This window comes from Musca domestica, unplaced genomic scaffold (assembly GCF_030504385.1).
Source record: "Musca domestica strain aabys unplaced genomic scaffold, Musca_domestica.polishedcontigs.V.1.1 14, whole genome shotgun sequence".
In the NCBI taxonomy this organism is placed as follows: Eukaryota; Metazoa; Arthropoda; class Insecta; order Diptera; family Muscidae; genus Musca; species Musca domestica.
The window spans coordinates 3912897-3940218 of NW_026712192.1; the positions used below are offsets into that span (position 1 = coordinate 3912897).

The 27322-nt window shown below is 36.2% G+C and overlaps 1 protein-coding gene across 1 annotated transcript in view; it reads left to right on the forward strand.

Moving 5' to 3' along the window:
- LOC101893978 (uncharacterized) overlaps nucleotides 1-27322 on the forward strand; it is a 71510-nt gene that overhangs the window by 25255 nt on the left and 18933 nt on the right. The window contains exon 2 of the mRNA XM_005182191.4: nucleotides 20789-20951. Coding sequence (XP_005182248.2) covers nucleotides 20789-20951 — 163 coding nt within the window. The remainder of the gene's footprint in view (nucleotides 1-20788; nucleotides 20952-27322) is intronic.

A 27322-nucleotide genomic window follows, 5' to 3' on the forward strand; every position in this document is an offset into this window, starting at 1 on the left:
TTGTATCACAAGTTAAGATAAAAATATGAGATGCCAGAAGGGGTTCGCAGATACATATCATCTTCACAACAGATATTGTGTTAGCAAACAAGTTTGTATGTTCGATTTTATAATCGTTTTGGTTATTCAAAACGTTGATCTTTTGTGAGGGAGGTACCAGAAGGAATGATCCAATCTCTACCATCTTTAGAAAAGATCCAGAATTGATAGAAATATTGAGGTGTACCAAGTCCAAATGAAATCGGGTGTTAATCGGGTGAGCTTCATGGATGTTCAAAATTTTGACCCTTTGTGGGGAGGTACCAGAAGCAGTTAAGCGATGTGTTCCATTTTTACAGCAGACCTTGTATTAGCAAAAATAATGGCATGTGTTAAATTTGTAGAGTACCGGACGCTTATTTCGGAATTTATAAACGTTTTGTTAATTCGAAATGTCGTCCCTTTGTGGGGACAGATCTTTTATTAATGGAAGGAAATATTGGGATGTACCAAGTCTGAATGGAATCGGATTTTAATTACGCGTTTTATGAGCTTCATGGATGTTCAAAATGTTGACCATTTTTGGGGGAGGTACCAGAAGGTGTGGATCGATATATTCCATCTTCACAGCAGATCTTGTGTGAAAAGAAGTAATGGGATGTGTGAAATATGAAGAAAACCGGATACTTATTTCGGATTTTATAATGGTTATTCAAAACTCTGACCCTTTTTGGGGAAGGTATCAGAAGGAATGGTCCGATCTGTACCATCTTTATAATAGATATTGTATTGGTACAAATATTGATATGTGCAAAGTTTGAATATAATCAGATATTAATTTCGCGTTTTATGAACTTCACGTCCATTCAAAATTTTGACCTTTGGTATCAGAAGTAGTGGACCAATATAATTAATCTTCACACCAGATTTTGTATTGATGAAAGTATTGTGATGTGCGAAATTTGAAGACAATCAGATTCTTATGTCACAATTTATAAGAGTTAAAATTATTCAAAATTTTGACCTTTGTGGGGGGAGGTACTTCATGGAGTTTACTGATATGTCCATTTTCGCACCTGACCTAGCACTGATGCAGATATTAGGATATGTAAAGTTGGAGCAAAATCGTGATAAAATATTTTTTTTTTTGAAAATGTTGACCTTTTGTGGGGAATCTACCAGAGGGAGTGGTCCGATCTTATCTGATATCTCAATTGACCCAGCAATGACATAAATATTAATATTTGGAAAGTTGAGAAAAATCGGATGATCCTTTCTCTTTCTGTGAAGTTAAATATTTTCTTTGAAAATTTAAACCCTTTGTACCAGAAGGAGTGGACCAATATTCCCCATCTCCGAGCTCGATCGAAATTTTATAATAATAATAATACGACCATGTTTGGACCAAATCGGATATTCCCTTCAAGAGTTATCGAGGGCATCGGTTATCGACTAGGCACGTTTCGGCCGTATTAAATGGCATATACCATCTCCAGCTTTATGGGTGAGGGTATAATAAAAATTCTTCGAAAGAAGTTTGCTTTGAGTTTGGGGGGAATTATGGAGACAGATATCCTTATTCAACTATAGGTGATGAAGATAAATCAAATAGGTGATTAAAAATCAAATCTTAGAAGAATATTTCGAGGTGTTGGTGAAATTTTCAAAAATGTTTTTTTTTTTTCAATTAAATCTTTGATCATAAAATGTTTATAGCATGGAGGGTATATGAAGTTGCTCATTCCATTTGTAACACCCCGAAATATACATTTTAGACCCCACAAGTTATATATATTCTTGATCAGCATAAAATTCTATGTCGATTTAACGATGTCCGTCCGTCTAGGTGTCTATCCGTCTATGGAAACCACTCTGGCTTCCGAACGAATCGAAGTAGATTGATAAAATTTTACTCAAATGTATATTATGTCTGCAGAACTTTTGGTATTGAAAATGGGCCATGTAGGTCCAGGTTTTTAGCCAGGCTAGGATCCGAATCAACTACAATTGAAGTAGACAACTCGGTTAAACCACCACTGTGCCATTTTCTACAGGTCATTCATAGACATTACTCTGAGAGAATCCAACAAAAACGGCTGGACGAAATGGGATGCACCATCTCTAAAAGAATCTGGCCCATGCTCTCAGAGAAGAGAACAAGGTCGCTGCTGTCATTGTCGAAACCTGATCTAAAACTTGTGGTTGGTATCATCACAGGTCATTGTAAGGTGAGGGCTATGACCTCGAAATGGGACAGCGACGACATTGACCACTGTAGGATCTGTCAAAATGAAGAAGAAATCGAGACAGTCGAACATTTGTTCTGCCACTGCCCAGCACTGATGAATGTGAGACACAGACCAGTGGGAGAACTAGTGTCACATGATCTGTCTTCTTTTTCTAACACTGACCCTATAGTAATCCTTCAATTAGCCAGAAGATTCAAGTGGCTAAAGACGACACGGCAAACTCCTCAGTCGTAGATCACACTCTATAACTCTACCTCTATAACTCCACCTCTTCTACCAACCACTTCTTCCTCTTTTCTTAACATTCTTCTAGGATGAACACAATGGACCTATAGGTCTCCGAGTGGTGCGGTTGCCATATAGTAACCGCGCGTCCTTTAACCTAACCTAGGTCCAGGTTTTGATATAGCCCCCATGTAACGGTACCTCCCGATATTCGGTATTTTGATGATTTGAGCGATAATATTCATCGGAATTGTTTCAAATTTGGTATTTGAAGTTCGTAATGGGATTTACAGTCTGTGACAGAAAATTGTCTGTGCAGGTTTACGTCTTCGTATAGCCCCCACAAAGTACCTCCCAATATTCGGTATTTTGTTGATTTTAGCGAAATTTTCCAACGAAATTCTTTCAAAGTGGGTATTTGATGTTCGTAATGGATACTACAGCCTATTAAAGGAGATTGTCTGTGCAGGTCCACGTCTTCGTATAGCCCCCATATAACGGTACCTCCCGATTTCGGTTTTTATACCCTACACCACAAGGTGGTCAGGGTATTATGTCTTTGTGCATTTGTTTGTAACAGGCAGAAGGAAACGAGATTGACCCATAGTTCCTTTTGATGATCTGCACAGAATCACATTCTGAGTCGATTTATGCATGTCCGTCCGTCCGTCTGTCCGTCCGTCCGTCTGTCCGTCCGTCCGTCTGTCCGTCTGTCCATGTATTTTTGTAAACAAAGTACAGGTCGCATTTATTGCCCGATCCAGATGAAATTTTGCAAACATCTTTTGTTTGGCCCAAGGACGAACCCTATTGAAATTGGAGATAATCGGTCAAAATTTAGATATAGCTCCCATATATATATTCGTCCGATTTGCCTTTTATTGTGCACCAAACGTGCAATATCAGCCCGAATTGTATGGAATTTTGTATATACACTCAAATTAGGCCTGAAAATATGTATGCCAAATTTGATCGAAATCGGTTCTGATATAGCTATAGCTCCCATATATATTGTTCATCCGATTTGTTATTTTTGTCCACCGCCGCCGTAATATGCACTATGCAACAACAATATTTGGGGAAATATATCAAATACAGCTCAGAAATACATTTGCTAAATTTTATCGAGATCGGTTCAGATTTGGATATAGCTCCCATATATAACTTCGTCCGATTTACTTTTTATTGTGCACCAAACGTCTAATATTTGTCCAAATGGGATGGAATTTGGCACTTACGACCGAATTAAGTCTAGAAGCTAGTATGTTAAATTTGGTGAAGATCGGTTCAGATATAGCTATAGCTTCCATATATATTATTCATCCGATTTGTTATATTTGTTACCCACAACCGTAATATGCACTCCGTAACAACGATATTCAGGGAAATATATCAAATACAGCTCAGAAATATCTTTGCCAAAATTTATCGAGATCGGTTCAGATTTGGATATAGCTCCCATATATATCTTTATCCGATTTCAAATTAATTGTGCACCGATTGGGCAATACAATTCCGAATTTAAAAGATACAAATGCTTCGGCATATTTAGTCCTTTGAACTTCAAATTATAATTATAATCATAGCGTATATGATTGAATTCTCCCATAAAAACTGTTAATTGTTATGTGGAGCTCTACTTAATTAGCAAAGTGGTGTAGGGTATCATAAAGTCGGCCCCGCCCGACTTGAAGACTTTCTTTACTGGTTTTTTTATACCCTACACCACAAGGTGGTCAGGGTATTATGTCTTTGTGCATTTGTTTGTAACAGCAACAGGAAACGAGATAGACCCATAGTTCCTTTTGATTGTCTGCATAGAATCACATTCTGAGTCGATTTATGCATGTCCGTCCGTCCGTCTGTCCATGTATTTTTGTAAACAAAGTACAGGTCGCATTTATTGCCCGATCCAGATGAAATTTTGCACAGATCATTTGTTTGGCCCAAGGACGAACCCTATTGAGATTGGAGATAATCGGTCGAAATTTAGATATAGCTCTCATATATATATTCGTCCGATTTGCTTTTTATTGTGCACCAAACGTGTAATATCAGCCCGAATTTTATGGAATTTCGCATATACACCCAAATTAGGCCTGTAAATGTGTGTGCCAAATTTGATCGAAATCGATTCAGATATAGCTATAGCTCCCATATATATTGTTCATCTGATTTGTTATTTTTGTCCACGGCCGCCGTAATATGCACTCTGCAATAACAATATTTGGGGAAATATATCAAATACAGCTCAGAAATACATTTGCTAAACTTTATGGAGATCGGTTCAGATTTGGATATAGCTCCCATATATAACTTCGTCCGATTTACCTTTTATTGTGCACCAAACGTCTAATATTTGTCCAAATGGGATGGAATTTGGCACTTACGACCGAATTGAGTCTGGAAGCTAGTATGTCGAATTTGGTGAAGATCGGTTCAGATATAGCTATAGCTTTCATATATATTATTCATCCGATTTGTTATATTTGTTACCCACAACCGTAATATGCACTCCGTAACAACGATATTCAGGGAAATATATCAAATACTGCTTGGAAATATTTTTGCCAAATTTTATCGAGATCGGTTCCGATTTGGATATAGCTCCCATATATATTTCTATCCGATTTCAAATTAATTGTGCACCAAATGGGCAATACAAGTCTGAATTTAAAAGATACAAATGTTTCGGCCCCGCCCGACTTTAAGACTTTCTTTACTGGTTTATGATTTTAGCTGCATTATTCACTGATTTTTTAAATTTCGAATTTGAATATTATGCAGGTCCTATGCAGGTCCATGTCGTTGCATAGACCCTAAAATAACAGCTACATTCGGTACTTTTAAGATTTTAATAGAATTTTTAACGGATTTTATTGTTTTTGAAAATTGCCAAATTCGTTCGAAATTGTGAAGGGTTTTCGAAGTTCGACCCGGTCGAACTTACAGATTTTTTACTTGTTCATATTTCCTTCAAGATGAATAACTTAGTGATGAGAGCTGAAATCATTGCCAACATGAGCATAAACATAAAATTAAGAAACTCTTATCAAAAACAAATTTTATGACCCCAATATAAGAATTTCGCAGAATTTCGCCGAACCGAACGAAAATTTTGCAAATTAAAATCATTCCCCCAATCAATACGTTTCAGATTGACTTCTAAAGAAAAGCAAAACAGTCTCGGCCAAAAAAAAAGAAACAGATACTTAACAGCAATAATACGGTACTTTTTGGTTTTTGTGGAACAAAAAACATTTTACGTTTTAATCAGGAACAAGAAAAGTACACAAACGATAATGAATGTTAATATTTATGGCAATTGAAAAAGAGAGAGAGAGAGAGAGAGAGGAAAAAAATTAACCGAAAAATTGTTTGTAAACAAAAAAAGGTATACAATTGTTTATATTAACTTAGTTGTGTGTGTGTGTGTGAGTGTGTACATAAGAGTTTAAATATCAATAAAATAAAAAAATATTCTGCTCGCTCCAGAGATACACTAGAAGTGGAAACTAGGAACAGAAGAAAAAAAACTGATAACTGATTTACCAAAGGGGAAGACAATCTTTTTGCGTAAACTAAGGCGCTTGTTCATTCACATGAAATATGATAATGAAAATATTTTCCAAGATAACAACAACGCCAAGAAAAATAAAAAGAAGAAGACGGAGAAGGGAAATCCACTTTCTTTTGAATGAAAGATAATGGAGGGAATTCATTGGGAATGGGATGAGCATTTATCATTTAAATAAGAAAAAAAAATAATAATATTTTACTGTCATTTCATAAAAATTAAAAAAAAACAATGTCATTTTAATTTATATTTTTTGTTAATTTTTATTATACCCTCCACCTTGGAAAGGAGGGTATATTAACTTTGTCATTCCGTTTGTAACATCCTTAAATATTCGTCTTTGACCCCATAAAGTATATATATTCATGATCAGCATAAAATTCTAAGTCGATTTAACGATGTCCGTCTGTCTGTCTGTCCGTCTGTCTGTCTGTTGAAATCACGATACAGCCCACATTATTTGACATAGAGCTCCAAAATTTAGCAGAGCTATTTGCATTGTGTCTAGGATGGTTGGTATTGAAAATGAGATATATCGGTCCACGTTCTGGTATAGTCCCCATATAACGGTACCTCCCGATATTCGGTATTTTGATGATTTATGCCACATTTTTTCACGGATTTGTCTGGAAATTGGTATTTGTAGGTCATAACGGGTCCCTGAGCGTGTGGCAAAACATTGCATGTATAGGTCCACGTTTTGGTATAGCCCCCATATAACGGTACCTCGCGATATTCGGTAATTTGATGATTTTTGCCACATTTTTTCACGGATTTGTCTGGAAATTGGTATTTGTGGGTCATAATGGGTCCTAGTTCGTGTGGCGAAACATTGCATGTATGGGTCCATGATTTGACATAGCCCCCATATAACGGTACCTCCCGATATTCGGCATTTTTATGGTTTTTGCCACATTTCTTCTAATGTTTCTTTTACCCTAAGGTGGAGGGTATTAAAAGTTTGGCCCGGCCGAACTTAATGTTTTTTACTTGTTTTCTTTAGCATTTGCCTTTTTTTTTGTAATTTAATTCAAATTTATGGCTTAGAGTACCATACACATGATGTAGGGAGGGGAAAGGGTTGGTGAGCGGTAATTCATGCCACTACTAAAAAAAAAAATTGACAGCCCCTCCATTCGTCTGTCAAGTTTTAACATTGAACTGCAAGCCACAGTCAGAGTTCAATCTCCATTTGTTTTAATGCTCATGGTCGAATCAATTAAAAAAAACAATTGTTTGCGTTTGAGTTTGAAGTGAATCAAAATGACAAAAACAACAAATTATATTTTATAACTGCAAAAATAAAATGAGAACGGGAAACTACAGAAAAACACATTTGGATACTTGTGTACATGTACAATACTAAATATGTATACCTTGTACATATTTCGGTGTAGATAAAATGCAAAGGAAACTAAATAATTTTTGGGGGATTTTTTTGGACTGAAAGCAAAAAATGTCGGAAATAGCATCAAATTTTAGAATAAGGTTATATTTGTTCGAATTGGTCAACTTTGGCACGAATTATGGCCTTCAAACGGCCAATGAGACCGTCACACGCTGCTCGAATGCGGTATTTTGGGCCATTCCCGGCGAAAAGCTTGCTTGAGGTGATCGACACTTTGGTATTTTATAGTGCCAACCTTGCTTTTCAAAATACTCCCGACAGAATAGTCCAACGGATTGGTATCCGGAGATTTTGGTGGCCATCGTGCGCTGGAAATGAAGCGAGGAACCTAATTTTGTAACCATTCTTAGGTGGCACGGGCTGAGTGCGATCATGCTGAGTCCTGTTAGAATGTCCAAGGTCTGCGGCCAAAGCTTTAATACACCCTCCAGAATATTGTCCGATAATATTCGACATTTATTCTGATGCAACGGTCGATTAATACGAACGGAGTGCGACCATCGGCTGTTATGGCGGCCCACACTATCACCATGGCCGGCGCTTGAGAAGGCCAAATCATCGAAGAAAGCCAAATTCGGCAGTTCAAGCGAAGCAACTCTTTAGCTCTTTTGAGCTTATTCTCTTTCTGTTGGGGTGTAAGTTCTTGCACTTTTTGGAATTTCAATGGTTTTACCCCGAGCTCATTTTTCAATTTTTGCCGAATGGAATATTGCGATATGTTCAGCTCACGAGCAATTTTTCGGTCACTGCTACGCTGGTTTCGATCAAGTCTCTTCTTTACTTTTCGAACCATTTCTGCTGATGTTGCTGTTTTCTTCCGTCCACTTCCTTGACGTCGGGCTACGCTACCAGTATCACGCTAACGAGCGATGGCACGAGACACAAAAGATTTATTCACATTTAAATGATGGAGTGCTCTAACGATAGTCACTTGTGGTTTTCCAGCTAAATATAAAGAAATCACACTATCACGCTTGAATTCCATTACGAAGAACTTTTTTTCTGGAAAATTCTCACCGAAATGCTTTTGTACGCTTGTAAACAATGTAATGAGCTGTCAATGGAATAATTTTGCAGTCAGCTGTCGGGCGAGTGGCTTAGAAATGACAGCAGTCTGAAGTTGGTTGCAGTTTTTCATCTCACCCGGTATGCACTCCACAAGCATGCTATTTAGTGCCAGATATAAGATACAGCTCAGAAGTACCTCTGCCAAATTTAATCAAAATCGGTTCAGATTTGTATATAGCTCCCATACATACCTTTATCCGATATCAGGTTTATTGTGCACCAAATACCTAATATCAGTCCAAATAATCTGAATTTTGGCCCATCCGAAAGAATTCAATTTAGAAGCAAGTACAGCAAATTTGGTGAAAATCGGTTCAGATATAGCTATAGCTACTTATATACGTTTCATCCGATTTGGTGCTAAATTCCCTCACATGCGTAATATGCACTGCACAATAATGATATTTGGTACCAGATATAAGATACAGCTCAGAAGTACCTCTGCCAAATTTAATCAAAATCGGTTCAGATTTGGATATAGCTCCCATATATATATTTATCCGATTTCAGGTTTATTGTGCACCAAATGGACTGAATTCATCCTAGAAGCAAGTACTTCAAATTTGTTGAAAATTGGTTAAGATATAGCTATATCTTCCACATATATTTTCCATCCGATTTGGTGTTAAAATTCCTTACATCCGTAATATGCACTTCACAGCAATGATATTTGATACAGCTCGAAAATACCTCTGCGAAATGTTATCCAGGTCGGTTCAGGTTTTTGTATAGCTTCGATATACCTCTTCATCCGTTCATACGGTTATTGTTCACCATATCTGTAATATCAGCACAAATGGGATAACTTTCTTAATATTCTATCGAATTTTTCCACTTCGTGATGCTCTGTCCCGTATTCTCCGATAAATATTTTTTAATAATCGAAGTCATATCAAACAAAAGCCTCTTTCAAATTTGTTGAAAATCGATTCAGAGTTGGATATAGTTCCCTAATTTTGACTACTCTGAAGCTATGATACGCATGTAAATAATTTACATAGTTGGTATGATCTACTCCACATAAATTCCAAATAAAAATATTTTGCTACTGGAGCTCTACTAAATACGCATAGCGGGGTAGGGTATCATATAGTCAGCCCCTCCCGACCTTTGGACGTTCTCTACCACCATAGTATGGGGGTATATTAAGTTTGTCATTCCGTTTGTAACACCTCGAAATATACATCTTAGACCTCATAAAGTATATATATTCTAGATCAGCATCAAATTCAATGTCGATTTATCGTTGTCCGTCCGTCCGTTTGCCTGTCTGTGGAAATCACTCTAGCTTCCGAACGAAATGAAGTAGGTTGATAAACTTTTACTCAAATGTATATTATGTCAGCAGGACTTTTGGTATTGAAAATGTTTGGTTTGGTTTTATGGCACCTCCCCTTTTTCGGTATTTTGGTTATTTAAGCCACCATATAACGGTACCTCCCGATATTCGGTATTTTGATGATTTTAGCGACAATATTCATCGGAATTGTTTCAAATTTGGTATTTGAAGTTCGTAGTGGATACTACAGCCTAAGATAGAAAATTGTCAGTGTCGGTCCACGTCTTCGTTTGGCCCCCATATAAAGGTACCTCCCGATATTCGGTTTTTTTGAAGATTTTAGCGATGTTAGTCACCGGAATTATTTTAAATTTGCTATTTGAAGTTCGTAATAGATACTGCAGTATAAGGCAAAAAATTGTCTGTGCAGGCTCACGTCTTTGTATAGCCCCCATATAAGGGTACCTCCCGATATTCGGTATTTTGATGATTGTAGCGACAATATTCATCGGAATTCTTTCAATTTTGGTATTTGAAGTTCGTAGTGGATACTACAGCCTAAGATAGAAAATTGTCAGTGTCGGTCCACGTCTTCGTATAGCCTTCTTTTAACGGTACCTCCCGATATTCGGTATTTTGATGATTTTAGCGACATTATACACCGGAATTGTTTTACATTTGCTATTTGAAGTTCGTAATGGATATTACAGCCTATGACAGGAAATTGTGTGTGCAGGTCCACGTCTTCGTATAGCCCCCACATAGCGGATATTCGGCATTGTGATGATTTTAGCGACATTATTCACCGGAATTGTTTTAAATTTGGTATTTGAAGTTCGTAATGGATACTACAGTCTAAGATAGAAAATTGTCTGTGCAGGTCCACGTCTTCGTATAGCCCCCATATATAACGTAGTGGCTCATGACAAAAATTACTTATGCAGGTCCACGTCGTCGTACAAACCCTAATATAAGAAATACATTCGGTATTTTGAAGATTTAAACAGATTTTTTAACTGATTTTATTGTTTTTGAGAATTGCCAAATTCGTTCCAAATGGTGAAGGGTATTCAAAGTTTGGCCCGGCCGAAATTACAGCTTTTTTACTTGTTTGATAAATAATTTTATAGAATATTTTGACTTACTACAATATTTTAAAAAATAAACAAAAAGACCCCTTTGTGGACTTGCCTGACCGTTCAAATTTTCCATTAAAATATTTCTCGTATTTTCATCTGCAATATTGATGAAGATACTTTATACCTACAATTCACAGATTCAAAAGAATCTTAAACCGAAAATTTTCAAAAATTTTAAAGAGAGGGAAAGTGCTGCTCTATTTTGGCTACTTTGCGATGTAAAATTTTAAAACGCCGATAAAAGTGTCGTTTTTTAGCTCGATTTAAATAATCTACTATTTTTTTTTCCTGTAATTATTTTTTGTGTTTTAGTATTAGTTTTAGTATAATTGATGTCTAGTAATGTTTCACGCGACAAGTGTGAGCGGTTTTATTTAAATAATTACAAAAACCCACCGCTGACCTTTTTATTCGGTCAACAATTTCGCTTTGATTTTTTCTTAGCAAATATGACTTAGTTCGATTTGCACCTCTCTTATAGCCCCACTGCGGTTATGTTTTTCGTTATCAGCATTTATCTAAAATTAAATTGCAAACATGTTTATTTTATGTTTTCTGAAATGTTTATCAGATTTATTTCAGCTGTGGGGTTTTGTATGTGGTTTCTAAATTTATTTAGTACAAATGGCAGCAACAACAACAAGCACTACTTATATATAGTTTTAGCAAAAAATCGCATATATATGGCAATAATATTTCTTTATTATAATATATGTATGTGATGTATGTCTCTCTGCATGGAATCGCACAAACAATTGAACGATAATTGCTAAATGATGCATAGAGTGTGCTAATAGCAAACGACATGGGCACAGTGATACCTCTCATTCGGGTATACCTACCACATGTGTTTTGAATTTCACCACACACATGTAAAGTGTTTGTCTTGGGTGTATATGTTTTGAGATTGAATCATCCATGTCATTTAGTTATGGGTCTCACTGTTGCTCGTTGGAAAGATAAACCAAAGGCCAATACGTCATATTCAAATACTGATAATGTATTTCCAAAAAAAAAAAAAAAAAAAACAATGCCAAACAAATTACGAAATAATTGTCTATTGCAAATTTGCGTTAAACGTCGAGACATGCTGTGACTTTGTTATTAGTAACCGAAACTAGTAATTATGCACATATTGATAAATTGTTATTTAATTGTCAAATGTTGGGTTATATAATTCAAAAATACACTTTCACATTTATGTTTTGAAAATTAGAGGTAAAATTTAGGAATTCCTAACAATATATGGTCATATGCTCATTAACACACACTCAGAACCAGAAACGACAACCTTTATACTGCAATATGTCGAATAGCACAAAATTACACTGTGCTACAAAATTCAATTCGTTCAATAACTACGGAAAAATTCCAGTAGATTATAAAAGTAGAGCTAAAAATAGAAAACACGAGTACTGGCGTTTTAACAACTAAAGTATCTTAAAACCAGTAAAGAAAGTCCTAAAGTCGGGCGGGGCCGATTTTATGATACCCTACACCACTTTGCTAATTTAGTTGAGCTCCACTTAATAATTAAACGTTTTTATGGGAGAATTCAATCATACACGCTATGATGATAATTATAATTTAAAATTCAAAGGACTAAATATGCCGAAGCATTTGTATCTTTTAAATTCGGACTTGTATTGGCCATTTGGTGCGAAAAATATATATGAGAACTTTATCCAAATCTGAACCGATCTCGATAAAATTTGGCAAAGATATTTCTGAGCTGTATTTGATATCGTTGTTATGGAATATGAATGAATATCTTTGTTACGGAGTGCATATTACGGCTGTGGGTAACAAATACAATAAATCGGATGAACAATATATATGGGAGCTATAACTATATCTGAACCGATCTTCACCAAATTTGGCATACTACCTTCTAGACTAAATTCGGTAGTATGTGCCGAATTCCATCCCATTTGGACAAATATTAGGCGTTTGGTGCACAATAAATGGTAAATCGGACGAAGTTATATATGGGAGCTATATCCAAATCTGAACCGATCTCGATAAAATTTAGCAAAGGTATTTCTGAGCTGCATTTGATACATTTCCCCAAATATTGTTGTTACAGAGTGCATATTACGGCTGCGGAGGACAAAAATAACAAATCGGATGAACAATATATATGGGAGCTATAGCTATATCTGAACCGATTTCGATAAAATTTGGCATACTTATTTTCAGGCCTAATTTGGTTGTATGTGCAAAATTCCATACTATTCGGGCTGATATTACACGTTTGGTGCACAATAAAAGGCAAATCGGACGAAGATATATATTTAGGAGCTATATCTAAATTTTTACCGATTATCTCCAATTTCAATAGGGTTCGTCCTTGGGCCAAACAAATGTTGTTTGCAAAATGTCATCTCAATCGGATAATAAATGCGACCTGCATTTTGTTCAAAAGAATACATGGACAGACGGACGGACGGACAGACAGACGGACGGACGGACAGACAGACGGACGGACATGCATAAATCGACTCAGAATGTGATTCTATGCAGATCATCAAAAGGAACTATGGGTCTAGCTCGTTTCCTTTTGCCTGTTACAAACAAATGCACAAAGACATAATACCCTGACCACCTTGTGGTGTAGGGTATAATGAGGGGGAAATTCCTCTCTCTTCTATTTTTTTCGAATATTTCTGATTAAGAAAATCCAAAATCTAAAAATCCGCGCATTTTAGGTAAATAATGTTTCGGCAATATTAATGATGACAATACGCGGCTTATTTTGGTGGATGCGTTTAAGCCTTAAGGGAGTCACAAAATTACTCTTTTTATATCCTCCACCATACATACATAGTATGGAGGATATATTAGGTTCGTTATAACATTTGTAACTAATTGAAATAATAAATTTAGACCCATATTCTTGATCAGCGTAAAATTCTAAAACGATTTAGCCCTGTCCGTCGGACCGTCTATTGTAATCACGCTAGAGTAAAAACGAAATAAGATAGGAAGCTAAAATTTTGCACAGATCAGTCTTTTGTCTGCAGGCAGGTCAAGTTCGTAGGATGCCTATATCGGCCCACGTTATCGTACCCTCGATATTCGGTATTTCGAGGATTTCAGCCACATTTTTAAATGGAATTGTGGGAAATTCTACACAAGGAGTTCCTTCTGAGTACTTTATCCCCTAGAAGAGTATTGTCTATATAGGTCCACGATATCGTATATCCCACGTATAACGGACGTTGTAGCCAAGTTTTTTAATGGAATTGTCAGAAAATCCACTCTAGAAGTTTCTTCTGAGTGCTTTACCTCTTGGAAGAGAATTGACTATATAGGTTCTTGATATCGTATTGTTGCACCCTGGAAGAGAATTGTCCAAAAGGTCTACGATATCGTATAGACGCCATATAACTGTACCCCCCGGTATTCGGTATTTGGATGATTTTAAACTACATTTTTAACGAAATTATTTCAAATCTCGTATTTAAAGTTCGTAATGAATACTACATTCTATGACAGTCTATGGCAGGTCCACGCCTTCGTATAGCCCCCATAAAATGACACCTCCAGATATGCGGTATTTTGATGATTATAGGGACGTTATTCACCGGAATTGTTTGAAATTTCGTATTTGAAGCTTACAACCAAATTCGGCAGTTTGTCTTTCCAGAATGTGGGAAAAATCTTTGAGAAGAACTTTTATAAATGTATAGGGTTACTTTTTTGGTATAGACCCAATATAACTGCACTGTCAAATATTCTGTATATTGCTGATTTCTGTCAAACTTTTTACGAAAATAATTTGAAAATTTGATATTTGGAGTTCGCAATGGGTACTACCTCCAATCACAGAAAATTGCCTATACAGGTTCATGTCTTCGTATAGCCTCCCGTATATTATTTTTCGATAATTTTAGTTGTATTGTTTGACGGAATTAGTATAAAGTTGACATTTGGTGTTGTTGCTATACGAATTAGTGGACCTAAATCGAACATTTTTTGCCAGGAGAGAACAGACCTATCGAGAACTTCTATTGTCAAATTTCAGCTAAATTAGGTGGAAATTGTGGCAGAAACCCGAAAAATCGAGAAGTGCCGTTATAAAGGGGCTATAACAATTATTGGATCTAATCGAACATATTTCGCAAGGAGAGAACATACCTACCAAAAGCCACAAACGCAAAGTTTCAGCTTATTTGGTTGGGAGGTCGTCTTTTATATGAGTGGACCTGAATGAAACATTTTTTGCAAGGAGAGAAAAGACCTATTGAGAACCCCAATTGTCAAGTTTCAGCGGAAACACAGAAAATCGAGGGGTGCCATCATATGGGGGGCTATACCAATTAGTGGACTTGTAGCGAAGGAGAAAACAGGCTTACCGAGAACTACAATTGTCAAGTTTTAGCTAATAACAGCCGATGGTCGCTCTCCGTTTGTGGCATCAGAATAAATGCCGAATATTATCGCGAAAATATTCTGGAGGGTGTACTAAAGCCTTGGACACGCAAACATTTTGGCCGCAAATCTTGGACATTCCAACAGGACTCAGCACGCGCCACCCAAGAATGGTTACAAAATTAGGTTCTCCGGACACCAATCCGTTGGACTATTGTGTCTGGAGTATTTTAGAAAGTAAGGTTAGCTCTAAAAAATACCAAAGTATGCTCCTCAAGCAAGCGCTTCGTCGGGAATAGGCCAAAATAGCGCAGAGCAACATTCGGACAGCGCGTGACGGTTTCATTGGCCGTTTGAAGGCCATAATTCGTGCCAAAGGTGACCAATTCGAACAAATCTAAACTTATTCTAAAATTTGATGCTATTTCCGACATTTTATTTGCTTTCATTAAAAATGTAAATATTATGGCGTTTGACTTTGTTGCAGTTTTTTTTTACCTCACCCTCGTTACCCTTCTTGGGGCATTTTTATATGTAATTTTTTTTGAGGAAATTGTTCTAAATACTCCCTGTCTAGGTTACTTGTCTAGCAGTTAGAGAAAAATATTGCGGTATATTGATCATTTTGTACGATTGGGTCCTATTAAGAACAAACTTTTAAAAATTTGGTTGACTTTGAGGATGAAGAATCTGTATAAATCAATTTTTATGACTTCTTGCCAATTTCGAATCATAATCCAGTAGCGAATTCCTAATACCTACATTTAGCTTCGATTGCACTGGTGACATAGTGACGTAGAAAAAAATACATTTCAAAACCATATCGAAGCCATAGTAGCAAAAAAAAAATAAATAAATGAATAAAATAAAATAAAAAACAAGTAAGCAAAGGCTACAGTCGAGCGGGGCCGACCGTTGAATACCCTACAACACTATAATAAACCATACAGTTTATATAGGCGAGATACACGAAAGAATTCCACAAGATATTGTGACAAATAATAAAAGAAACTTTCTCTAATTTTCGAAAAATAGCAACTTAAACGAATTTGCTCATTTCCAATTTAATGGTGGATGTTGCACGTAAATGGTCTTCCTAGATCTGGAACCAATATTTCCCAAAGACCTATAATCTCTCAGAAGTGGCAAAAGATTAACATTTATTATTGGTTTTTGACTGAAACGCATCTATATGAGATACAGACATTTGACTATATTCTTCAACGAAATCAGCGTTAACGAAATAGTCGGAAGTGCGTCTTTCCTGTATTTGCGAATTCTCCAAAAAGTCACTAGAATGGACATTTTCATATTTTGTCTACAAAAGTTGGCAAACTCCTTCACACATTGAATATTTTTGAATGGCCATCCGAAACTGCTTGGCTTTTGCAATGTGCGGTAACCCCCATTCAAATGTGCGTGAGGATCGGGTGATATTTACGACCTGCCGACAATTTTGCAGTTTTTTGGTCCATTTCAACCCCTAAATATATGGCGATCATCTCCAAAAAGAGTAGGCTTCTATTCTGACCCTCATCTTATCCCCATGAAAAATTTCGTATGGATCGGGCCATAAATGCGATCTGTATATGATATCCTGATATCCTAACTACTTAGTTTTGTTAGCAGTAGAAATATTACCAAATGTTTAATTCAAAATGAAAATATGCCAAAAATATGACAAAATTGAAAAAATATGAGAAAATTTTACAAAATCCATATTTTCATCTTTATAGAGATATTTTTATGCGATTTTTTAGACGTTTTTTTTTTCCTGCAAAGAGGCCATTCTGAATTAATGAGAACTGTCGAAATCAGTTCAGCCGTTCTCGACATATAAGAGATCTTTCAAGCATATCCTCTTTGATAGACATATATATCGCACATATTTTGCTATATATCCGTTTTGTTGGATGTTAACATCAATGTAAAGATCAGAAGTAACCTTGCCATGGCTTTGTGATTTCGCCGGGACTTAAAATATTCGAGGTTTAATGAAAAATTTTGATTTTTTTCAACACAAAAGATATGGTCTATTTTACCCGCAAAATATTATCCGATGACCACCCAAATTGGTAGGCTTCTTCCCCGACCTAAACTCTAGCTACATGCGAAGTTCCGCGTCGATTGGTCTATAATTGCGACCTGTATAGCTACTGCAAAATCCGACATTTTTTCAGTTTTTGGTCCATTTCGACCCCTAAATATTATGCGATCATCTCCAAAAGAAATAGGGTTCTATTCTGACCCTAGCCCCACCTCCATTCTAAATTTCGTGAAGATCGGGCCATAATTGCGACCTGTAGAGTGATTACAAATTAACATGGACAGACGGACAGACGGACAGACGGACGGACGGACATACATAGCTAGATCGACTCAGCTCGGCGAGCTAGGAAGATCCATATATACTTTCCTATGTGGGAAATCAATATTTCGAGGTGTTACATAATTTTTGGCCCAATCAAACTTATAATACCCCCAACACATAGTGTTGTAGGGTATAATTAGAAGGAACTCCTTGTGTGGATTTTCAGACAACTCCATTGAAAAATTTGGCTACAATGGTCAATATAACTAAGATCATTGGATATCGTTATATGGGGGCTTCAAATACGAAATTTGAAACAATTCCGATTAAAAATTGTCCTAAAATCCTCAAAATACCAAATATCGGGAGGTATTGTTATAGGCTATACGAAGACTTGGACCTGCATAGAAAATTTTCCATCATAGGTTGAAGTACACATTACGAACTTCAAATAGAAAAATTAAAAACCAGTAAAGATAGTCTTAAATTCGGACGGCGCCGACTTTATGATACCCTACACCACTTTGCTAATTTAGTAGAGCTCCGCATAACAATTAAAAGTTTTTATGGGAGAATGCCATCATACACGCTATGATTATAATTATAATTTAAAGTTCAAAGGACTAAATATGCCGAAGCATTTGTATCTTTTAAATTCGGAATTGTATTGCCCATTTGGTGCACAATTAATTTGAAATCGGATAAAGATATATATGTGAGCTATATCCAAATCTGAACCGATCTCGATAAAATTTGGCAAAGACATTTCTGAGCTGTATTTGATATATTTCCCTGAATATCTTTGTTACGGAGTGCATATTACGGTTGTGGGTAAAAAATATAACAAATCGGATGAATAATATATATGGAAGCTATAGCTATATCTGAACCGATCTTCACCAAATGTGACATACTAGCTTCTAGACTCAATTCGGTCGTAAGTGCCAAATTCCATCCCATTTGGACCAATATTAGACGTTTGGTGCACAATAAAAAGTAAATCGGACGAAGTTATATATGGGAGCTATATCCAAATCTGAACCGATTTCGATAAAATTTAGCAAATTTATTTCTGAGATGTATTTGATATATTTCCCCAAATATTGTTGTTACAGAGTGCATATTACGGCTGCGGAGGACAAAAATAACAAATCGGATGAACAATATATATGGGAGCTATAGCTATATCTGAACCGATTTCGATCAAATTTGGCATACTTATTTTCAGGTCCAATCTGATCGTGCGTGCAAAATTCCATACTATTCGGCCTGATATTACACGTTTGGTGCACAATAAAAGGCAAATAGGACGAAGATATATATGGGAGCTATATCTAAATTTTGACCGATTATCTCCAATTTCAATAGGGTTCGTCCTTGGGCCAAACAAATGATTTGTGAAAAATTTCATCTGGATAGGGCAATAAATGCGAACTGTACTTTGTTTACAAAAATACATGGACAGACGGACGGACAGACGGACGGACAGACAGACGGACGGACGGACAGACGGACGGACGGACATGCATAAATCGACTCAGAATGTGATTCTATGCAGATCATCAAAAGGAACTATGGGTCTATCTCGTTTTCTTTTGCCTGTTACAAACAAATGCACAAAGACATAATACCCTGACCACCTTGTGGTGTAGGGTATAATTATAAGGAACAATTCCATTAAAAAATGTGGCTACATTGGTCAATATAACTAATATCATTCAATATCGTTATATGGGGGCTTCAAATACGAAATTTAAAACAATTCCGATTAAAAATTTTCCTAAAATCCTCAAAATACCAAATATCGGGAGGTATTGTTATAGGCTATACGAAGACTTGGACCTGCATAGAAAATTTTCCATTATAGTTTGTAGTACCCATTACGAACTTCAAATAGAAAAATTAAAAAAAACAAATGTCGTTGAATACTGTCGCTAAAATCATCAAACTGTTGAATATGGGGGGCGTCTCTTCCAAAGAGGTAAAGTACTCATAAATAATTACTTGTGTAGGAGTTTAGATAATTCTATCAAAAATGTGGCTAAATTTATATAAAAAAGGTAAAAATATGGCGTTTGACGTTTTAATGCCTTACCTAAATATTCATTATTTTTGTTTTGTTTGCGGACGTTAAATATCGTTCCGTTGCCAATGTGGCACTTTTACTCATTTTAAGGGAATGTGCCATTATTTTTCACATTTCTGGTAATGTAACAAGTGGTCTGTCTCATTATCGGTTCATATATCTCCTAAATTTTACACTACAATAAAACGAGTCATTTTCATAAAATTTTTACATATTTACTACCTTCCAAAAAATATTAGCCCATAACTAAAAACATTTTTCCAACTAAAGACAATGTATTTTGATTAGATATCAACATTTACTAACCACAAACAATGATATTTATATATCACACCTCTATACTGCTAAAGGTGCTTGTACTCTCGTAACATATCGCTGCAATTAAAAGACCTACCCTCGTCATCACATAGTGGCCGTTACACCAGACAGAAACTTGTCTTATCAGTCATTTGTGCACATATTATAAAAAATGAAAAAAAAATGAAAATTAAAAAAAAAAATAAAATAAATAAATAAAATTGAATACAAACTCTTTATTTGGTATTTAATTATTTTTCTTTTGTCATTTCGAGACAATTCACTCAAAATGAAGAGACTACGTGCATTTAATGATGTCACTGCAACTGCAATTGAGTGCAAGGGATTGGCATGCTCTTTGCAGTGTTAAAAAACAAAGGAGGTTGAGAGGAGGGGGAGGGTGGCCTTAAAATGCACAAATGTGAGTGATAATGGCACGGAGACAACTACTCATTGCATTGCAATTGCAAAAAAGATGGAGAACCGTGATTGAGGGACGTCAAGTCTCGACCATTCAAACCAACCTCACCTAAAAGCGCTTGCAATTATTTGTCATTAATTGAAAAATTTCTTGCTAATTTTTAGAATATCGATTGTTTGTTGTTCATTATTGTTGTAGGAAATTAAACAGAAATTCGTTATCAAAAATCTGTGATAGGAGGGTCTATTAAAACACAAAATGGCAAATGTAAATTAAAAATGAATTCTTGGAATTTTTCAGAATTAAAACTTCAAATTCTTCATTTGTATTTATTTTATTAATGTTTGAATGGGGTTTCTTCTCATTTCTTTACAGATTGTCTCAGAATCGGAAATTTTGCGTGCTCAAATGATCAAAGAAGACGTCCAGCCGCAACAATTCACCCAGCGATACAAGAGTCGATCGACAGAGAATTTTTTGGAATTACCTGCCGAGGATGATGAAAAGAAAACAATTGCCGATCGTGTGCGAAGTCGATGTAAGTAAAATATATGGAATTATTTAATTTAAAGGAAGTTTAAAAGTATTAGTCGGTTTTACCGATATACGTATACCATCAGCCAATGATCGATTATTTAGATATATTTTGACTTTTGTTATGATTTTTCAACTATTTGACCTTCTATGGAGCAGGCTTCGAAGGAATGGGCCAACATTGTCCATTTCGTATCGTACCTAAATAAATATGATAAAAATACTGCAACGTGCCCTGTTTGGACTATATCGAATACTTCATTCACCTTATATGAGACATCGACAGATTTTTAGAAAATGCTAAAATGTGCATAAGGTGCCAGATATAGTCGACCGAAGCATTCCATTTTCATATTTCATCTAACACAGATAAAAATATTGGTGTGGGCAAAATTACAAGAAAATTGAACATTTATATCCAATTGTATTCGAAATCATAAATTCCGATAAATTCCATATTCATGTCAGGTTTCTGGTTGAGAGAAATATTCAGATATAGCAAGTTGTGAAAAATTGGCGACTGCTTTCGCAAAGTTATGACAGATAAAAGTATTGAAAATTGAGACCCTTTGTGGATGAGGTACCAGAAGAGGTTCGCAGATATATATAGCATCTTCACAAGAGATGTGTGAAATATGAAGAGAACCGGATGTTTATTTCGAATTCTATTGTCGATTTGATTATTCAAAAACTCACAAAGAGAGGGAGGTACCATAAGAAATGGTCCGATCTTTAACATCTTCATGACAGATCTTGTGTTGATGGAAATATTGAGATGTGCAAAATCTGAATGGAATCGGATGTTAATTTCGCTTTTTATGAGCTTCATGGATATTCAAAATTTTGGTTTTTTGTGGGGGAGGTACCTAAATGAGGGGTGCATCTTCACAGCAGATCTTGTGTTGGTAGAAATAATGGGATGTGTAAAATATGAAGAGGACCGGATGCTTAATTTTGGATTTTATAATCGGTTTGGTTACTCAAAACTTTGACCCGTTGTGAGGGAGGTACCAGCAGAAATGCTCCGATCTCTAACATTTTTATGATAGATCTTGTGTTGATGGAAATATTGAGATGTGCAAAGTCTGAATAGAATCGGATGTTAATTTCGCCTTTTTGAGCTTCATGGATATTCAAAATTTTGACCCTTTGTGGGGGAGGTACCTAAATGAGGGGTCCGATATATTCCATCTTCACAGCAGATCTTGCGTTGGTAGAAATATTGGGATGTGTGAAATATGAAGACAACCGGATGCTTATTTTGGATTTTTAATCGTTTTGGTTATTCAAAACTTTGACCCTTTGTGCGGGAAGTATCAGAAGGAATGCTCCGATCTCTAACATGACAGATTTTATTTTTGTTGAAATATTGAGATGTACCAAGTCTGACTGGAATCGGATGTAATTTTTGCGTTTTATGAGCTTCATGGATATTCAAAATTTTGACCCTTTGTTGGGGAGCTACCAGAAGCAGTGAACCGATATATTCCATCTCCACACCAGACCTTGGGTTAATAAAAATATTGTGATGTGTGTAATTTGAAGACAATCGGACACTAATATTACATTTTATTAGAGTAACATTTTATTCAAAATTTTGACCCTTTATCGGGGAAGTACTGGATGGGGTGGACAGATATTGTCTATTTTCGCACCTGAGCGAGTACTAATGAAAATGTTAGGATTTGCAAAGTTGGAGCAAAATTGGATTATCCTTTCTCCTCCTGTGCAGTAAATTTTCCTTTTGAAATTTCGATTTTTGAGGGGAACATCTCCGAACTCGATCTAATTACGATGTACCAAGTTTGGACCAAATTGGATACTCCCTTGGAGTGTTATTTTGCGCACCAGCCAGCCAGAGAGACATACTGATGGACATCGCTAGATCGACTCCAAGTGTCCAAAAAGACCCAGGGTCTAAAATCGTTATGTCGATGAGGCACGCTATGGCCGTATCAAATGATATATACCCTCCCTCTACCATATGGATGAGGGTATCAAAAAGTGTGTTTTTACTGTTCGAAAAATCGAGCAGAGGATCGAAATGGGTTAACATTCGATTGCGTTAAGCTTAATCGATTGCTTTGACTATTTATTTTTATATTCCATTATTATCTGATTATTATTCATTTCATGCAATTTCATCACTTTCCTCGTCAACGTCTAATGGCAAGTTTTCTTTACGAGCAACCTTTCTATGATTTATTTTACTCTCTCACATACATACCCACACTCACACACATGTGAGAGATTTTCATAATGAATAGCAAACAATCAACTTGAAACAAATTACCATAAATTACAAGACATTTAAGCGAATGTCATAAATGAAAATTTGCCATAAAATATAACAACAACAACAATAGCAGCAACAACATAAATAACACTTAATAATCGTCATCATCATAATTTTTCTTTAAAAGTTTCCCTTTCAACGGTTGAACGACAGTGAATGACAGTGGACGATGATCCAAGGGGAAAAAAAGAAAAAAGAAAAACAACTAATTTCTATTTCATTTTGTGTACCCTACGCAAAAGGTTTTAGAAAGTCAAACAAGAGAGAATTTCCGACAGCCTTAGTGATATTTTCTTGTAGGAAATTAGTATTTGGAATATACAACGTGGGAAATTATTATACCCTCAGCCATATGGGTTCAGAGGGTATATATCATTTGATAAGGCCAAAATGTGCCTCACCGAAAAAACGGTTTTAGACCTTAGGTCTCTTATGGCCAAGTCCGTTTCAGGACATTTGGAGTCGATCTAGAAGTGTCCGTCCGTGTGTCTGGCTGGCTGATGTGCACGATAACTCTCGAAGGGAGTATCCGATTTATTCCAAACTTGGCATGTCGTAATATTATTATCAAAATTAGATCGACTTCGGAGATGGGCACCTGGTACCTTACCCACAAAAGGTCAATATTTGCATAGAAAATAATTTACGTCATAGAACAGGAAGGAATTATACACGTCTGTTTAAACTTTACAAAACCTAATATTTGTATCAGTGCTAGGTCGTGCGCGAAAATTGGCAATATTAGTCCACTCTATCGAGTTCCTCCCCCACAGAGCGTCAACATTTTGAATAATCATAGCCCTTACAAAATGTGAAATAAGAGTCCGATTGTGTTCAAGTTTCACGCATGCCAAAATTTGTAGTAACACAAGATCAGGTGTGAAGATGCAATGTATCAGACCATTCCTTGTGGTTCTATGGAAGGAATATCAAACGTGTACCATAAATCCTAGACAGATAGACCACCCAAATTTCGCAGTATTTATACCCAACACCACATAGTGGAAAGGGTATTATGTCTTTGTGCATTCGTTTGGAGAAGGAAGCGAGATAGACCCATAGTTATTTTTGAGGATCTTTATGGAATCATATTCTGAGTAGATTTATGCATGTCAGCCCATCCATCCGTCCATCCGTCCGTCCGTCTGTCCATGTATTCTTGTGAACAAAATGCAGGTCGCATTTATTATCCGATTGAGGTGAAATTTTCGCAAACTATATTTGTATGGCCCATGGACGAACCCTATTGAAATTGGTGATAATCGGATCAGATTTAGATATAGCTCCCATATACAGGGTGAGATAAAAGAACTGCAACAAAGTCGAACGCCATATTTTTTACATTTTTTTAAATGTTCCTGAATGAATGCAAAAACTGTCGGAAATGGCATCAAATTTTAGAATAAGTTTAGATTTGTTCGAATTTGTCACCTTTCTCACGAATTATGGCCTTCAAACGGCCAATGAAACCGACACACGCTGCCCGAATGTTGCTATGCAGTATTTTGGCCCATTCCCGGCGAAGCGCTTGCTTGAGGTGATCGACACTTTGGTATTTCTTAGTGCCAATCTTGCTTTCCAAAATTCTCCAGACACAAAAGTCCAACGGATTGGAATCCGGAGATTTTGGTGGCCATTGTGCTCTGAAAATGAAGCGAGGAACCTCATTTTGTAACCATTCTTGGGTGACACGTGCTGAGTGCGATTGTGCTGAGTCCTGTTGGAATGTCCAAGGTCTGGGGCCAAAATGTTTGCGTGCCCAAGGCTTTAATACACCCTTCAGAATATTTTCGCGATAAAATTGGGCATTTATTCTGATGCCACGGTCGATTAATACGAGCGGAGAGCGACCATTGGCTGTTATCGTGGCCCACACCCGCAACATAAACATGGCCGGTGATTGAGTTCTGGTGGCCTACCAAAGGTCACACATTTTCAGCTGACCTCTTTGTCAAGTATACACGATCATTTTGTTTGTTTTCTTACCGGAAAAAAACCAAATTCTGCAGTTCACCACTTTCGGCCAAGCACAGCAACTCTTTAGCTCTTTTGAGTCTATTTTCTTTCTGTTGCGGTATAAGTTCTTGCATTTTTGGAATTTCAATGGCTCATTTTTCAATATTTGCCGAATGGAATATTGCGATATGTTCAGCTCACGGGCCATTTTTGGGCCACTGCGACGCGGGTTTCAATCAAGTCACTTCTTTACTTTTCGAACCATTTCTGCTGATGTTGCTGTTTTCTTCCGTCCACTTCCTTGACGTCGGGCTACGCTACCAGTAACGAGCGATGGCACGAGACGTGAAAGATTTACTCACATTTATATGCTGGAGTACTCTAACGATAGCCACTTGTGGTTTTCCAGGCGAATATAAAAAAAATCACAGTATCACGCTTGAATTCCATCACGAATAATTTTTTTCTGGAAAATTCTCATCAAAATGCTTTTGTACGCTTGTAAACAATATAATGAGCTGTCACTGGAATAATTTCAAAAGCAGTCGGACGAGCGGCTTAGAAATGACAGCAGTCTGAAAGTGGTTGCAGTTTCTTCATATCACCCTGTATATTATATCTGCCCAAATTAAGTAGATTTTGTCATATTCAACCGAATTTTACAATTCGGCTAAACTTGATCCGGTATATTTATTGCTCCAATAAATGGTTTTAATATAATCCTTATCGAAGTCATATCATGAACTATACAGCAATGTTATTTAGATCATGGTTGGTATGATCTACATCACATAAATTCTGAATATAAACATTTTTTTACGGGAGCTCTACTAAATACGCATAGTGGTGTAGGGTAGGTCGCTCCTCCCGACTTTGGTCTTTCCTTACTTGTTTTCCATTGGATATGTACCCAACGGTGGTGCACACAACGTAGTCCACTAAACAGCCACCTCTGCTGGCATTTTTTAAACATTTTCTTTCCATACTCTTTTTCACTATTAAAAGAAAAACAACTGCAAATATGGTTTATAATTTATTAAAAAAAAAAAAAACATCAAAAGACAAAACCACAACAACAAAGAGAAAATCAAAACATCATTTGCAACGATTAATAACAATTGTCTGTGTGTGTCGTCTATGCGAGTGAGCAATTGATTCACTAGAAATTTATGCCTTCCCACAACTAATGCCATATTTATGGCAACGATTGCCAATTGGCCGGTACTGGGCTGGACATTCCTTTCATTCATTAGGCGAATTTTAAGTAGTCATCATTTTGAAAAGCAAGAAAAAATAATAATACAATTCAATTTAATGAATAAAGAGAGAATTGAAAGGGTGTGTCTGTGTGTGGTATGAAAAAACAATAAAATTAAAAGAAAGAGAATTCAGTTCTTTTTTGTAATTGAAAAAAAAAAAAAAAAAAAAAACATATTGCCCCAAAAGTCTATGAGCCAACAACCTAGCCATTTTAGGGAATTATTGTTGTTCAAAACGGAATTAAAATCGGTTAGGTTGCATCATCGTTACCCTTCCTGTGGCATTTTTATATGTAGATTTTATTGTTGAGGAAGTTGTTCTAAATATTACCCGTCTAGCTTACTTGTCTAGGAGTTGGAGAAAAATATTCCATTATATTGATCATTTTCTACGATTTGGTCCTTTTAAGAACAAACTTTTAAAAATTTGGTTGGCTTTGAGGATGAAGATGCAATGAATATCTTTGTAGAATTTATTCTGTATAAATCAATTTTTATGGCTTCTTGCCAAACTCCGAATCATTGGGTACCGTTATATGGGGGCTATAAGAATGCATGAGCAATTCTCAGTAGATGGTAATACTTATTGGGAACTCCAAATAGGAAATTTGAAACAATTCCAATAAAATAAAAAAAAAAGAAAAAAAAAACAGTAAAAAAAAAGTCCTAAAGTCGGGCGGGCCCGACTTTTTAGTACCCTACACCACTTTGCTAATTTAGTAGAGCTCCACGTAACAATTAAAAGTTTTTATGGGAGAATTCAATGGATGAAGATATATATATGGGAGCTATATCCAAATCTGAACCGATCTCGATAAAATTTGGCAAACATAAATCTGAGCTGTATATGATATATTTCCCTGA